Source organism: Mangifera indica, chromosome 7 (assembly GCF_011075055.1).
Source record: "Mangifera indica cultivar Alphonso chromosome 7, CATAS_Mindica_2.1, whole genome shotgun sequence".
Classification (NCBI taxonomy): domain Eukaryota; kingdom Viridiplantae; phylum Streptophyta; class Magnoliopsida; order Sapindales; family Anacardiaceae; genus Mangifera; species Mangifera indica.
The window spans coordinates 50861-65835 of NC_058143.1; the positions used below are offsets into that span (position 1 = coordinate 50861).

Below are 14975 nucleotides of genomic sequence, written 5' to 3' on the forward strand. Positions count from 1 at the left end.
CTAAGGTTTGAGCAGGTCAAATCGCAAACTAAGAGGGTTCCAATGTTGGATTGTTTTTCACTGTAACCCAACAACTAGCCTTGGTTTTGGGTCCCCGGGTCCTCGTTAGACTACCTCCTGATTTGCGGTTAGACCGGCTGGTTTTAACAAATAAGTGGGAAAAGGATAATTTTCAAACTTTTGGGACTATGTATAACTTCAAAGCTGAGGGAAGGTTGAGAATTCACCCTAGGACAAATTAGGAATTTCAACTGAAGTTATCAGCTGGGCTGGGCTAGGCTGGGCTTCGCCTTAACAAAAAATTGGCCCGTAATACCGAGTTAGGCTCAGAGTCAGAATCTAACATCAATTAAATATCTTTTTTCTCTAATTATTTAAAGTTTTTTTGTGTTTGCTTTTGTTGCTTTCGTGTTTCTGTTTCCCATACTTTTGCCTTGTTACTCAAAGGAGAAGAATTCTCCGGTTGAGGTTGAACTTCACGCCAATCATTGATTTCTTCTGGTAATCCATCTCCATCTCTCTCCTTACATAAACAATTGGCCTTCTGCTTCAAATTTTTATTTATTTATATGTTTATTCATATTCGTCTGTACTTGATTATTCTGACATCAATTTATAGATTCAACCAAATATATATGCCATCTTGTTACGATTATTGCAGATCTTACTTTGTTTATTGCAAATTTTTGCTATCTATTTTTATTTTTTTATGTGGGCAATTGAATATTTGTTGGTTTGTGTTATTTAATTTGTGTAATTACTCAAACAATCGTGATTTTAACTGCAAACTGATTAATTTCATCTTTTTATTAGTGAATTTTGATGTTGCTAATGAGGGTTTTGGTTCTCATATTCATTTAGTATTTAATTTGCAACTTCCATGGCTGTTTGGCTGTAGGTGAAATTTTAAAACTTGAGGTTGATTCTATGAGGCAAATGCTTTTCCATATGCTGATTCATGACTAGGTAATGAAGGGTTTTCGTGAGAAGGTGGTGGCATCAAAATTTTCTTCTAAAAGTGTAGTTGATACTTCTAATAGTGCTTCGACATCCTCCGCCTCAGAGCTGGGATCCGGTGAGGTTAAAATATCTAAGGGTTCTTTGTTGTCGGGCTTCTTAACATCAGCTTTCTCAATCTTCGAAACTTATAGTGAGTCATCGGTTCCTGAAAAGAAGGCAGGTCATAGTAAAAGTAATGGGTGGGCAGCAACTGTGAAGCGGGTAGTGACTGCTGGCTCAATGAGGAGAATACACGATCGTGTACTAGGGCCCAGCAGGACTGGAATTATCAGCTCAACTAGTGAGATATGGCTTCTTGGTGTTTGCTATAAGATTGCACATGAGGAGTCCACTAGCAATGAAGCTAATGGCAATGGATTAGTTGCATTTAACCAAGATTTTTCATCAAGGATTCTGATAACTTATCGTAAAGGTTTGTATAAGGTAGCATGGTCCTTTCTAGGTATGTATGTAATTTATCAACTTTGGTATCTAATGGTTGGGTTTTTATGGTTCATCTACAGGTTTTGATGCTATTAGGGATTCAAAGTTTACAACTGATGGGGGCTGGGGTTGCATGCTTCGAAGCAGTCAGATGCTTGTTGCTCAGGTCTTTTCACTTACTACAGAACATTTACAAATGATCACTATAATTTGGGTTAATCATGAACAACTCATGCTATTATTATTTCTTGTTGTCCTGTGCTGTTTACAGGCTTTGCTTTTTCATCGGTTGGGAAGATCTTGGAGAAAGCCTTCTCAAAAGGTGAGATAAATTGTACTTAATGCATTCCCCATTGTTCAATTTATGTGATTGTATATGAATTATTGATAACTATTAAATTTGAACTAGATTCTTCCGAGATATGGTCACATAGTAGTCCTGTCAATCTTTGTAGAATACTGAATAAGTTCATGCTGTTTCCTTTTTTATTTTGCAGCCATTTGATTTTGAATATCTTGAGATCTTGCATCTTTTTGGTGACTCTGAGGTATCACCTTTTTCTATTCACAATCTTCTTCAAGCTGGAAAGAATTATGGTCTTGCCGCTGGGTCATGGGTGGGCCCATATGCCATGTGTCGAACATGGGAATCTCTAGCCCGCTGTAAGAGAGAGGAAACTGATCTTGAGTGCCTGCCACTTCCCATGGCTGTGTATGTGGTTTCTGGTGATGAAGATGGAGAGCGTGGTGGAGCTCCGGTAGTCTGTGTTGAAGATGCCGCTAAACATTGTTTCGAGTTTTCAAAAGGTCAACATGACTGGACTCCAATTCTTCTTCTAGTTCCTTTGGTTCTTGGACTTGAAAAGCTGAACCCCAGGTTTGTACATTTTTTCTATAACTTACCCATTGGATAAGTCACGATCAATTTTATTCTTTGTTTTATCCTCTTATGTGAGACATTATAGATCTAATCAGGATACACAATTAAGTTATTACACTGCTTTCAAAGTTATTGTCAAAATATCCCTAAGGACCATGCTGCTTGTTGCCCTTAGATTGGCCTAAAGTAAGTTACTCAAAATCTTGTTTTAGAGGGTTATGGTGAGCATGTTATAAGTAGATTCTTGGCTGGAAGTGTCCTTGGAATCAGTGTATTTGTTTCTTTGGTTCAAGTCAGTGAGCTGATTAATATGCTTTTTCTTCAATAGATTGTAAAGTAAGGATGCTCTTCATGTACCATATCATGTATAGTTGTGATTAGGTTTAGTTTTTGTATATAAAAGCTATTGCTAAAGAGCTTCCAAATTGAAATAAGGAAGCTGTGCGTTATATCCTTCTACAAGGGTCATATAGCAAATTGTTGGTCTCATTTGCTGAATCAAAGTGATGCTGGAGCCTATGAGTATTATCCGGTCAATTATTACTAAAGTGTTGTGAGTTTTACAAACATTGGCCTCGATGTTGGAAAGACATAGAATAAATTATTTAAAGACATTTGGATATAACTTTTACATTATGAACCCTCTCTGTTCGCATTTTTCTTTTCACAAATATTATGACTAAAATATATGGATTTTAAATAATCCAATTGTTCTCAGTGGAACATTCTTAAGTGAAATAAGTAGGAAAATATAAATATGGAATTTGGTCTTTTTAGTGTCTTTTGCTTCTGTTAATGAGTCAGAACTTTTAATTGCTTTTCAGGTATATCCCATCATTGCGAGTAACATTCACCTTCCCTCAGAGCCTTGGCATTATGGGTGGGAAACCTGGTGCCTCAACCTACATTGTCGGAGTGCAAGAAGATAGTGCTTTATACCTTGATCCACATGATGTTCAGCCGGTAAAACATCTAATTCAGTAGTTGACTAAAATTGATATAATTTTTAACCACATTCTTGAATGTCTATTATTACATTGACGTTTACAGCAGCATTGGGTCAAGTGATTTATTTATATTCTTCTCTTCTGGCATTGATCATTGTACAAGTTAAACTAATTGCTTTATGTCCCACTAGAAAATCCTGAATGCTTCTGATCACTGGCCACTTATATGACCGGACAGCGTTAACATGTCCATGAATTTACTTTACTGTTTGATTTTCTTTAGAACTTGTTAAGGAGCAAAAGATTATCCAGTAAAAAGGGCAATTAAGTGTTTCTTTTTACAGATTCACTAGCTCCTGATGTATTCAAACAGTTATAAAGGTGTTATAGCTTGGTGCAACTATTTGTTTGAAGTTGGAAATATGTGAACAAATGCAAGTCAAAATAGTAGAAATGAAAAATTTTGCACAAATTATGTCATGTATTGATGATCAATGCAAGCACTTATTTGAGGCTCACAAACTTGTGTCCACCTTCTCAAATGCTAAGTACATCTTCTCGTTGGACTTGGGCATTATATATGGTTGGTCTTTGCTGTAGTCTTGGAAGCACGTTCATGATATCTGTTTTCATAGAATTTGCTGTAGAATTCAAAACTTCAATCAACTTATAAACTTAATATGTTTAGGTATGACAAATCATTGAAACAAGGTTAAGAAAGAAGAAATCATTATTTTGAGTTTAATTCATGGTTTTGTCTTTGAATGATTTGTTGGGATTATTGCAACCACATTCAAATTGTTACTTATGCTATGCTATAGGTTAAATCTTGACTAAACTATGACTCAATTTAGTTTAAAATTAGCATGTATTGGACTATTGAAAGTTAATTGGGAGAATTAATTAATTGTGACAATGGTTATAATTTTCACAAATTGTTAGTTTCTCTACTCCAATATGTTGCCATATGTTACTGGTAAACATTCTATTAGTCAAAGTGCCCCCTAGAAAATCGGATCAGTGTGGGGAGGACTGACAGCTGCCAGCTTTCTGGTGCTATATGGGTGGCATTGTGAACTCTGTATCTGTTTGCTACTTATTGTGTAGCTCTGCCCTGTTTCTAAGAGATTAAATTTAGTCTCTCCCAAACTGCTCAAGCTTTCAGAGGGAGTTGGTGAACATCATTTCTTAACAAGTAGTGTTTGAGCGAGGATAATGGGTTTGAGTCCTTTTTTGCCCTATGTGAAAGCGCTCTATTACTCAAAGCATCCCCTTTATAGTTATATGACTATATGAAAGGACTAACCACCTACGCACATCAGTGCTATGTGGGTAGTACTGTAAAGTGGCTCATGTACATGTGCCACTTGCTGCAGCCTTTGTGGTGCCTTGAAGGATGAAATTGCATTTCTTCTAACAACTTAAGCTTGAAGAAAGTCGGTTTGCACCTCTTTCCATGCAAAATCATGGTGTATCTTATAGTGATTGTTTCTTTTAACAGAAGCCCTTAATTTTGCTTATCATGTGTTCTTAATTGATTTTTTCATTAAAACCTTTGGTTTTCATTTCCTTGCTTGGTCAATTATGTACAGTATAAGCAATGATTTAAAATATTGATTTTTCCTACAATTCAGTTCTGTGATATAACTCATTTTTCTATGGACATGCATATGTTTTACCTTGTATTTTGCATTAAACCATGATCAAATAGAGTTGATTTATACTCTCTACCAATTTATGCATTGAATTACTATTGAAATAGGTTATATCTGTTTTACTACTTTCCTCTAATTACTTGATGTTGTGCTCTCTTGGTCCATGAATTTTTCCTTTTAATGTTACTATCTGCATATTAAGCACATATTGATGGTGGAATTTATCAATAAGTATCCTAGTGCATTTGTATTAACTTGTTAGCTGGTTGGTCAAGTGATAAGGATTTCTGGAAGCATGAATTGATACGCATCAGTATTGATTTTATAGAAATGTGCATTTGATATTGAGTTTTTCTGTAGTGGCTGGGCATTGATTATAATCTTATATTGTTTTACTGAGTTGATTGTCGCAAATATCATCCTAACTGCAATTTGTTTAATTATGGCTGGTTGTCAGGTAGTCAATGTAAGCAGGGATAGTTTAGAGGTTGACACTTCATCTTACCACTGTGAGTAAGTGATTTTCTGGACCCTTGGCTTCTGACCTTATTTTTAGATTCTGCTTTGTATATATTTTTTTTTAACCTCTTTTTCTTCTTTAACAATTGAATATTTGCTCCAGTGTTGTAAGGCACATTTATCTGGGCTCAATTGATCCATCTCTGGCTATAGGATTCTATTGTCAAGACAAAGGTTTGCTTTCCTTTTGATTGAATTTGCATGGGGTGTTACTTTAATTTAGAACCAAGCTCTCGCTGATTTTAGCATGCTTTTTCTTCCCCTTTCTGGCTGGTAGATGCTTTTGATGATTTTTGCTCCCGGGCATCCAAGCTAGCTGATGAATCAGATGGTGCTCCCTTATTCACTGTAACTCAAACCCATAAAAAACCTGTCAACCATGGTGATGTCTTTGATCATACCAGTGGGATCCGAGAGGATGATTCCTTAGGTGCGGTGCTCATGAATGATTCAGAGGGCAATGCACATGAGGATGACTGGCAACTCCTTTGAGTGAAAATTATTGAAATTTGTTCATGGTTCTCACTGCTCATCTTATGGTGATGTTGGTGGTATACCAAAGTCTGTTGGCTTGTGTCACTGTTCATTATCCTGGAATTTGACAAATTCATGTGTAGAAAAGTAAATTTATTATGATTCTTTTCTCTTTCAATAACTCTTCTAGTTGTTAATACAACTCACCAAAAATATTCATGTTGTAAGATTAATACAAAGTATCCCATTTAAATTTGGTAGTTCAATATTTTGAGAGGTGCAAGTCTTTAATTCCTGCCATTCCATCAATTTGAGGGCACAACATGTGGTGCTGGACATTTTAGAATACAAGGCTGGCCTATTCTCTTATTTCATCACTTTTACACCTTCAAGATCTTGGTGAGGCAAACATGTTTATAAGCTTACAAGTAGTTTCCATACCTTTGCCTTCCCTTGAAGCATAGTTTATATAGAGCATAATCATTGGATAGATGTTAGAAATAAAGTGTTTCTAGATAATTTTATGCTCATCTTCAACCCAAATTGTGCAATCAAAACCCATTGTGTAGACATAGATATGTATGCCATCGATTTACTAAATGTGAAGCAAAAATGTCTTTATTATGTATGTGACAGTCGAACTACTTGAAAGAAACCCAGCTCAAACTTAGCTAGAAGTTAGTTTGTTCTTAGCCAAAAGGCGATGTTCTAAACAAAGTTAAAGACATTAGCACATGGCATCCAGAGTCTGAGTTCGTTCTAATAGATCATTCTTAATAATCAAAGTGACAACAGCCGACTACATGGCTTAATAACCGATAAGAAAAAGTACATATAGAGGCCATCTCCAACTATTTACTTTAGTACCCAAAACCAAAAGTCACAAATTTTTAAGGCATAATACATCTCATCTCTAACAAAAACACCCAGATCAGATGTTATAATTAACTGTTAATCTAACTTGAAGTCTCTTAATCTATCTTAATTAGATAAGGATGTGAGAAGCAGAGTATGGGAAGCCAGAAAAGCCAGCAGGCATGTGCACATGAGTCCACTTTGTGTTACCATTCTTATTATCTCTCTCCATTATGAAAGCTCCCTCTCCTTCACATTCACTGCATGTTGCTTCAGCTGATGATGATGATGTCCCTCTACTTCCATTTCCAGTCATCACAAACATCCTCTGCTCACACTTATTATTACCTTTGGCAAAGTCTCCAAGCCTGGTAACACTAACACATGGAGATGTCCCAGTTATGGTATTGGGAAGTCCAACAATTGAACTCACCATTTTCCATTTCCTCTCCTCCTCTTCATACTCTTTTGCAATTAAATTCACTTCCCCATGTCGTTGTTGCTGCAATATTAGTTGCTCTTTTGACAAGAACCACAGACAGTGGCATTGCTTTCCCTTGGTGCTGCTATTATTGGAAGCAATTGGAGTTGTGGTGCCTCTGGGGCTAATACTAGGAAACGGCCAAACCCCAGCAACTTTAGACCAAATCCCAGTTGCCGGATTATAACATTCAGCATCAGCCCTGAATCTCCCTTGGCTTTCAGTGCCATAGCCACTCACAACCCAGAATCTGTCATCACCATCCCAAGACATCCCTTGACATTCATCTCTTTCCTCTTCCATTTCAGGCAACATCCTCCACTCATCAGCCTCCACATCATAAACTTCTGCTGATTTTAGAGCATTCTTCTGATTGTCATGCCCTCCTGCCACATAAACTTTACTCCCCCCAACCACCGCACAAGCAAAGAAAGAACGGGCAACTAACATAGGGGCAGCACGCCTCCAACTGGGGCCTTTAACCATGTCAAGAACATACACATTAGGAACTGGTTCAAGTGTTGCAGGGTCCCAACCACCTAAAAGCAATAGCTTTCCACGAGATTGAAGTGTAACACACTGACAAAACATTGGAATTCCCCATGTTTTACTATTACCTGAACCAAACTTTGGCCTTATCCTTTGCCATGTTTGATTGTCGCAGTTATAAACACTCAGTCCATATTGAAGTGGGCTGTTGTTAATCTCTTGAACTTGTTGTTGTTGTTGATGGCGGTGGTCTTGTTGCTGTTGGTCTTCATCTTCTTTCTTGATGTTTCCGATTCTTGGAAACTCAGAAACAACAAGAGTTGAATCTTCTTCTTCTGCTTCTCCCTCTAAGTGTGGACAGGGAGAAGGAAGAGGCTGGATTTGGCAGACAAGTTGTTCAGCAGTGCCAGATTTAATCCTTTCCTGATAAAATGAAAGGCTAGAGAGCAAATTTTGCCAAGTGTGGCAAACTGATTTCATATTGGAATGGAATTTATACGGGACTCTTATTAAACACTCCATGGCTATCTCATCAGGTAGGCCTGGAATCAAGTTCCTGTCTGCAAGTTGTGTCATTTTGAAGAAAGAAAATATATATATCTATCTTTGTAAAAAACAAGAAATTTCAAGAAGAGCAAGGAAATATATATGTTAGTGAGAATCAAGAAGGAGGATCATGAATTGAGTGTTCAAGTTTTAGAAGGATGAGGGTTCCAATATATGATGGCATGCATATATAAGCAAGGCATAAAAGAGAGAGAGAGGTAATGAGGTTGACCTGCGGTTGGGGATTGGATTAGCATTGGGTTGTGTACAGTTCAGGCTTTTTGTATCTTTGTGTACAAATTATTACAGAAATGGTAACAACAATATTAACCTTCTTCCCTTCACCCAGTCATATTAATAGTACCACCTAAAGACAAATCTCGCACCAATCAAGCATGAAATGAATACTTAGATATATATATAGAGACATTTATATTATCTATGTATGTTGTTTGAAAATGATAATAAAATATTCATTAAATAATTTATGAACTGATAAATTGTTAAAAAATTTTAGGTTAGAATACTATAAAAATATGATAAGTTCGGTATTGCGTTATAATACAAAGTCTTGCTAAGCTAAAATGTAATCCCATGTTGTGAAAGTGGAGAATGAGTTGCAGCCACTCAGAACTCAATAATAAGTACTTCATTAAAGCACTTTTTTCATTTAGTTGTGTTTGTTTGCATCAGTCCTCTTCATCTCTTTATGACTTTATCATCCATCACTCCATCAGTTCTACACACAATAAATTCAACCCTATCCAACCTAATCTCAATTTACATTACAAATTTATACTAAAAAAAAATCATAATATGAATACTAATATAGATATTACAACATGGGTTGATAAATTAGTTTTTTGAAGACGGAATATGAATACTAAAAAAAATCATAATATGAATACTAATATAGAAACAGTGATACAACACCATTGCTACTTTTATTGCCTTTTGAAGACGGAATTTTGGTCAGGACGAAAAGCTAAAGCTGCCAAACCATAACAAGTGTAGGTCCATGTGGAAAAAGCATAGCAGTATATTGGAATCATGTTGCAAAACTTCTAGAACTACAAGGCACGCAAGCGAGCAGCACATTGTCTTCTTTGCTTTGATTCATAATAAGGATGGCAAGGGTAAATGTCCAGTCCTCACTCAACATTTACGCATGTTCTTGAAGTTGTGGCTGACAGTGGAAAATAGAGATGGGCGGCAAAGTAGAGAAAGTCAAAATTAATTAAAGTGTGAATTATGCGGAGTTTGGCAGCGTGCTTGACCTGGAAGTAAACTGAAGTAAGTTTGATTTATGTAGAAAAAACTGACGAAGTTGGTATGTATATGGACAAGACTGACTTACACATGAAACTCAAGAAATTAATGGTAGCCACAAATCTTACTCACACGTTATGTTATAATTAAACATTTTTTTTTTTTGTGGAATATTTGGTCAGTCAGTCTTGCCATTATTATTTATGTTTAATTCGTAACACTAAAAGAAAAGTAGAAACACGAAAAATAAAATAAATTTTTTTTATTTATTTTATAATATAACTCAGTTTGCTATTTATAATATTTTAGTTTTAGGACTTTAAAGAATTCTAAATAAATAAATAAATGTATATTCATAAAAACATAAAATAAACTCAGCAATCTAATGCATCAACATTATATTATATATATTTATGATCCTTTCAAAGAAAAAAAGGTAACAAAAATTAAGAAAAGTTTATAAAAGATGGATTTTATATTAGGTAAAATTAAATTAATACAAATAGTGAGATTCAGAATAACTTGTGGTGGGGGGGTCATCTCACTAGTTATTATTTACTAAAATCCCAACCCCAACCTTAATTTTTGATCGATAACAATGAATTAATTTTGTATTAGCTAGAGTTTGTGTTTAGGTTGAGAATTGTTATATGTATCTATATTAAGTCTCTCTAATCTAATTTAATGGGTGTTTGGATTTTTTTTATAATTTAAGGTGTAAAGACTTGAATTCTAAAGAAATGTTCTAAATTACAAAACAAACATTTTACTAGTAAAATAGACGTTATAAGTTACAAATGGGTATTTTGCTCTTACTTATATTATTTTGTGTTGCTCTGTTTATTTGATTTCTTTGGTTTTTTTTTACATAACAAATATCGCTAGCAAATTCATTGTAAATTAAATCTCTTTCATGAAAAATTAAATCAAAGTTCTGTGAAGAAGGATTTAGATGTGAATTTTAAATAGTATTTAAAGTCGGCACCTAAGAAATAAATATAAATATAAATATAAATATATTATATATTGTTGATGAGAAAGAGCCCACAAGAATTCTGTACTTGTTAAATGGCCAACTAAGTGGGGACAAGAATAAAGGAGAAAAAACCTAAAGCTTATACTTGTAGAACCACTCACTGTCTATGTCTTTCTCTTTCTCTCTTTCTTCTTTTTATTATCATGTCATGTGGACACACTTTCCAATCACTTTAGTTGCTTATGGTATTCAACTTCGTTGCTGTCACTTATTTTTCTAGAAGAGTGAATTTTGTTTTTTTTTTTTTTCAATTAAAGAGATTAAATTTTCACTTTTTATAATAAAAATATTAAATTAATCACTTTGTTTCTAAATAATTATAATTGTATTTGTTTAATATCTTTAATAAAAAATCATGAATTTTTAATTTTATGGTATCATTATCTTTATTTTTATTTTTATTTTTATCACATGATTATTGTGCATTCTACTTCACATTACAAGTTAAAGTTAATTTATGCACGTCCAAATTGATTTAACTTCATGTTTGTTTATTTAAGAGAAAGAACAGAATTAATACCTCTAACTGATCAACTGGGGAATCAATTTGGTGACACTTTGGCAAATTTTATCTGTTTATAGAAATTACCAATAACAAATAATAATAATATATGGGGCCCTTGAAAATAACATATATAGATTTATTCATAATTAAAAATATGGAATTATATGTGTTGATCTTTATTATTGTAACCCAATTTCCAAAAAGCAAAAATTGTTTCTAGAAGAATTATCCTACAAACAAAGTAGCGGTTGAGATTCGTTCACCTTTCAAAATTCCAAAAGCAAATTGTCCTTAAGAAAATGCCATATTTAGGTATGGAGCCTTTGAAAATAACACATTACCTTATAATTTTATTGATGGCATGGCATGGTTGGTTATGCCGAAACTAGATTCAATCGTAGTCACGTATAAATTATGGCATATCAAATTATTGATTAATTCAAATACATAATTAATTAAGTTAAAGGTTATAGAAAAATTTAAATAAGTCATGCTTTTGAATCCATACGGTTTCTGAAAAGAGTAATATTATTTGTATACACTTTTAAATACATATATAATATGTTATTATATAATTAAATATTATTTTATTTTTGATTTAAAATCATTCAATTATTTATATACTCAAAATAGATACATATAATTTTATTGTTCTAAAAACATCAGTGATAGATTTTTCTTCCCTAAAATATTCTTGAATAACGATTTTTAACAGATAAAATTATTGTTGTAAAGAGATATTCTACTCAATTTATCAAATGTTATTGAACCCAATTAAAGGTTCAATAACCCAAAAATCATATACTATTTACTTATATTATAACTTGTTAAATATATTAGATTTATTGATTACTTTAAATTCATTCATAAATTGTTATTAAACTATTTAATTACACCAAAATCATAATTAATAATAGCCCATACGAAAATGAATTTAGAGCAGGCATGGCATGCATGAATATGGACAAAGATGAAGCATTGCCGTCCTAGGATGCATCTTATTAACATATCCTTAATTCATCGATAAAGGTTATGTTTGTTATTTATTTTGTAATGACTAATTAAACTGGGGTTTGGCTGGCTGGCTGGCTCTACCCGTGAAAAGCATGTATAGAATGGGAATGCGATAGTTTTCGAGATTTGGACTTGGGAGAGGAGTTGCAATTGCAATCACAAGTGCCGTATTTTTTGGACTATCCAATTCCAAAACAATCATAAATTGATGCTAGCTAAAAATGAATGCATTCTCATCTCTTCCTTCTCTACACGTAACAATGGGGGCCCTTTCATCCCAAACTCACTCCTTTTTTCTTTCAAGGCCAACACTTGAAATTTATGTTATTATTTATAACTTTCTTTGAAAATTTTTTATTTATAAGTAACATATAATCCAATAACATATAATAATTAGTTATACCAACTATTATATTATAAACCACAACAAATAGTTAGTTAATCCAATAACATATAATAATTAGTTATATTATATATTGATTAAATATTTTATTTATAAGTAAGATAATAGACATATTATCTACACATAAATTACTTTACAATACAATAAGAGAATTCGTTAATAATAATTATCATTGTTTTTCTTCAATTCTCATAGACATAAATAACATTACAACAAATATAAATTATAGAACAATAGACAGAGTTATTTTAAAAACGTCATTTTGTTTGATTATTTTTAATCTTTTACACCAAATCACACTCATGAGACATGATATGATATATTTCCCATTTGTGTCATTTTCAGCATCAACACTTTACTAGTTGTTAATCAATTAATTAATTAACTTTTATCATGCTAATCATCATATATTATATTTGTTGATGCTTGTCCCATTACGTACAATGACTAGATAGCAACCAAACCAAGTCTCCATTAACTGCAATTGAGACGTTTCTTCCCTCCCTCGTCTACTTCCAGCAGATATAATAACCGTGAGGAACATGCTTATATTTAGCAAAGAGAATTAGGCAACCTAGCTCCGCTTGCTTCAACATTATATAAGTTAGATAATAATAAGTAATACTTATATTTAGCAATCTTTTTATTAGAGGCAGCGAATAGGGCTTCTTACGTAAGCATATTTTACGTTACAAAGATTTTATTTATAAACCATCGAAAATTAATACAAGACAACAAATAAAGTTGAACGTAAACATTAACTTAATTTTTAATATAAAACAATAACAAATCAATCTTTTTCAAATTTTGAACTAACACGGGTCTTCTGCGTATAAAAAGAACATTATATATAGAAGATATATTAAAAAAACTCATTTTTTTAAGTGTCTTGACATTCATGGCAAGTAATTACATGCTTAACAAAACAAACTCCATAACCATAGTCCATACAATAATAATAATAATATTACACTACTAAATCTCTTCTTTAATGCAAATATATTTTATCATAAGAGTTTATTCAATGTGTCTATATATGAAATAATATATGTATAATTGTTGATCGTCATATGTATATGCTTTTTTAAATACTTCCCTAAATATAAGTTAAAGATGGTAGAGACAATGACCATTGAGACCCAAAAGAAGACACGAAAATTAAATTTATTTATAAAAGATATCGTTTTATGCTTGACTCTTCGCAATTTCTCTTCATAATTTCACCATATAGATCAAATAAGTTAATTGGTTGTTAGTAAAGGTAGATATCAGGAAAACTATATAATATTTGTATATGAATTACAAATCCATAGGGTTTGACTTGTTTGAAATAAACTTCCCTAAATTTAGAGTTAGACACTCGAACATGAGTTAAAGTTTTATATATATAAAATTTTTATCACGGCTTTATTTTATTGCATTTTTTTTTATTATATAGTACAACTTAAATTTTATTCTAAACTAACTTTGGCAAGATTAGACTTCGAAATAGGTTCGGAACAAAAATTAATACCCAAATGGATTGAATCAATCATTGTTTTTCTAATTCCTGTTAGGGTTTGGTCACTTGAATCGTATCTCTGGCAACATTTACATACTTTGAAAGTAGTTTGTTGATTTTGTTCCTCTTGCGTTAGGATTTAGAAGTAGCAAGTTAGAATTGTTGGCATATTTTGGGCGTCCTGGGATTACCTGCAAGCCCAATACCAAGCCCATTCTGTGTAAACCAGCCTCAACCAAGCCTAAGCCTAATCATGACTTCCCGCGTCCCTCTTACAAGCATAATAATGTTTGCAATATTCAACCACCAACTAATTTTTTTATTTAGAGCTGGACCAGGTCTTGACCCGATTAAAGAGTCGGTTTGATCCACAGGATACACCAGTCATAATTAAAATGAGTCTTAGACAAACTTATGTTTGGACCAATCTGACTTGGAGCTTTAGTTATAATTCAAATCGGATCTGTAATTAGTTCCCAATCAGACCAAAATTGAAGCAGTGTAATGATAAGGGCCATGTGAGGTAGGTAGACATATATGTTGAGCTAATATAATTATGTGTATCTATTTTATGTATATACAAACACACACACACACACACACACATATATATATATATATATATACACACACATTTATTATATATTATCAAATGATTGAATAATTTTAAATTAAAGATAAAATAATATTTAATTATATAATAACATATATATATATTTATATATAAAAATTAAATACACATAAAATTATTCATATTTTGTGTATACGTAGTGAGAACCTGAATTTCAAGTCTTCTTAAGACGGAGGAGGAGACTTGATCGTTCCAAGTCAACTTTATTAATTTCTCTCTTGCAAAATTCCAAGTCTCTTTGTGTCATCTTCCGCGTATAAATTTTTTTTTTAATTATGTATAGTTATCAACAACTTTAGCCCGCATTATTCATCTAAATAAAAATGT

The 14975-nt window shown here is 32.9% G+C and overlaps 2 protein-coding genes across 2 annotated transcripts; one reads left to right on the forward strand and one right to left on the reverse strand.

Annotated features, from left to right (window-relative positions):
- The first annotated feature begins 370 nt into the window (after positions 1–370).
- LOC123220432 (cysteine protease ATG4-like) lies at positions 371–6186 on the forward strand. Its single transcript, XM_044642652.1, has 9 exons — positions 371–501; positions 899–1432; positions 1524–1609; positions 1715–1765; positions 1941–2320; positions 3148–3286; positions 5383–5438; positions 5548–5618; positions 5722–6186. Exons 2-9 carry the CDS (start codon positions 970–972, stop codon positions 5934–5936), a joined length of 1461 nt encoding a protein of 486 aa, XP_044498587.1. The 5' UTR covers positions 371–501; positions 899–969; the 3' UTR covers positions 5937–6186.
- Positions 6187–6671: 485 nt separating this feature from the next.
- On the reverse strand, positions 6672–8610 carry LOC123220433 (F-box/kelch-repeat protein SKIP20-like). The gene has a single exon (XM_044642653.1). It carries the CDS (start codon positions 8317–8319, stop codon positions 6904–6906), a length of 1416 nt encoding a protein of 471 aa, XP_044498588.1. The 5' UTR covers positions 8320–8610; the 3' UTR covers positions 6672–6903.
- Positions 8611–14975: the final 6365 nt, after the last annotated feature.

What these genes read in the sequence shown, in the direction of transcription:
- LOC123220432 (XM_044642652.1), top strand. Translation starts at nt 970, where the DNA reads ATGAAGGGTTTTCGTGAGAAGGTGGTGGCATCAAAATTTTCTTCTAAA. An exon ending in GGAGAAAGCCTTCTCAAAAG is followed by an intron (nt 1,766 to 1,940) that starts GTGAGATAAATT and finishes TTTATTTTGCAG; the next exon opens with CCATTTGATTTTGAATATCT. An exon ending in ATCCACATGATGTTCAGCCG is followed by an intron (nt 3,287 to 5,382) that starts GTAAAACATCTA and finishes GCTGGTTGTCAG; the next exon opens with GTAGTCAATGTAAGCAGGGA.
- LOC123220433 (XM_044642653.1), bottom strand. Translation starts at nt 8,319, where the DNA reads ATGACACAACTTGCAGACAGGAACTTGATTCCAGGCCTACCTGATGAG.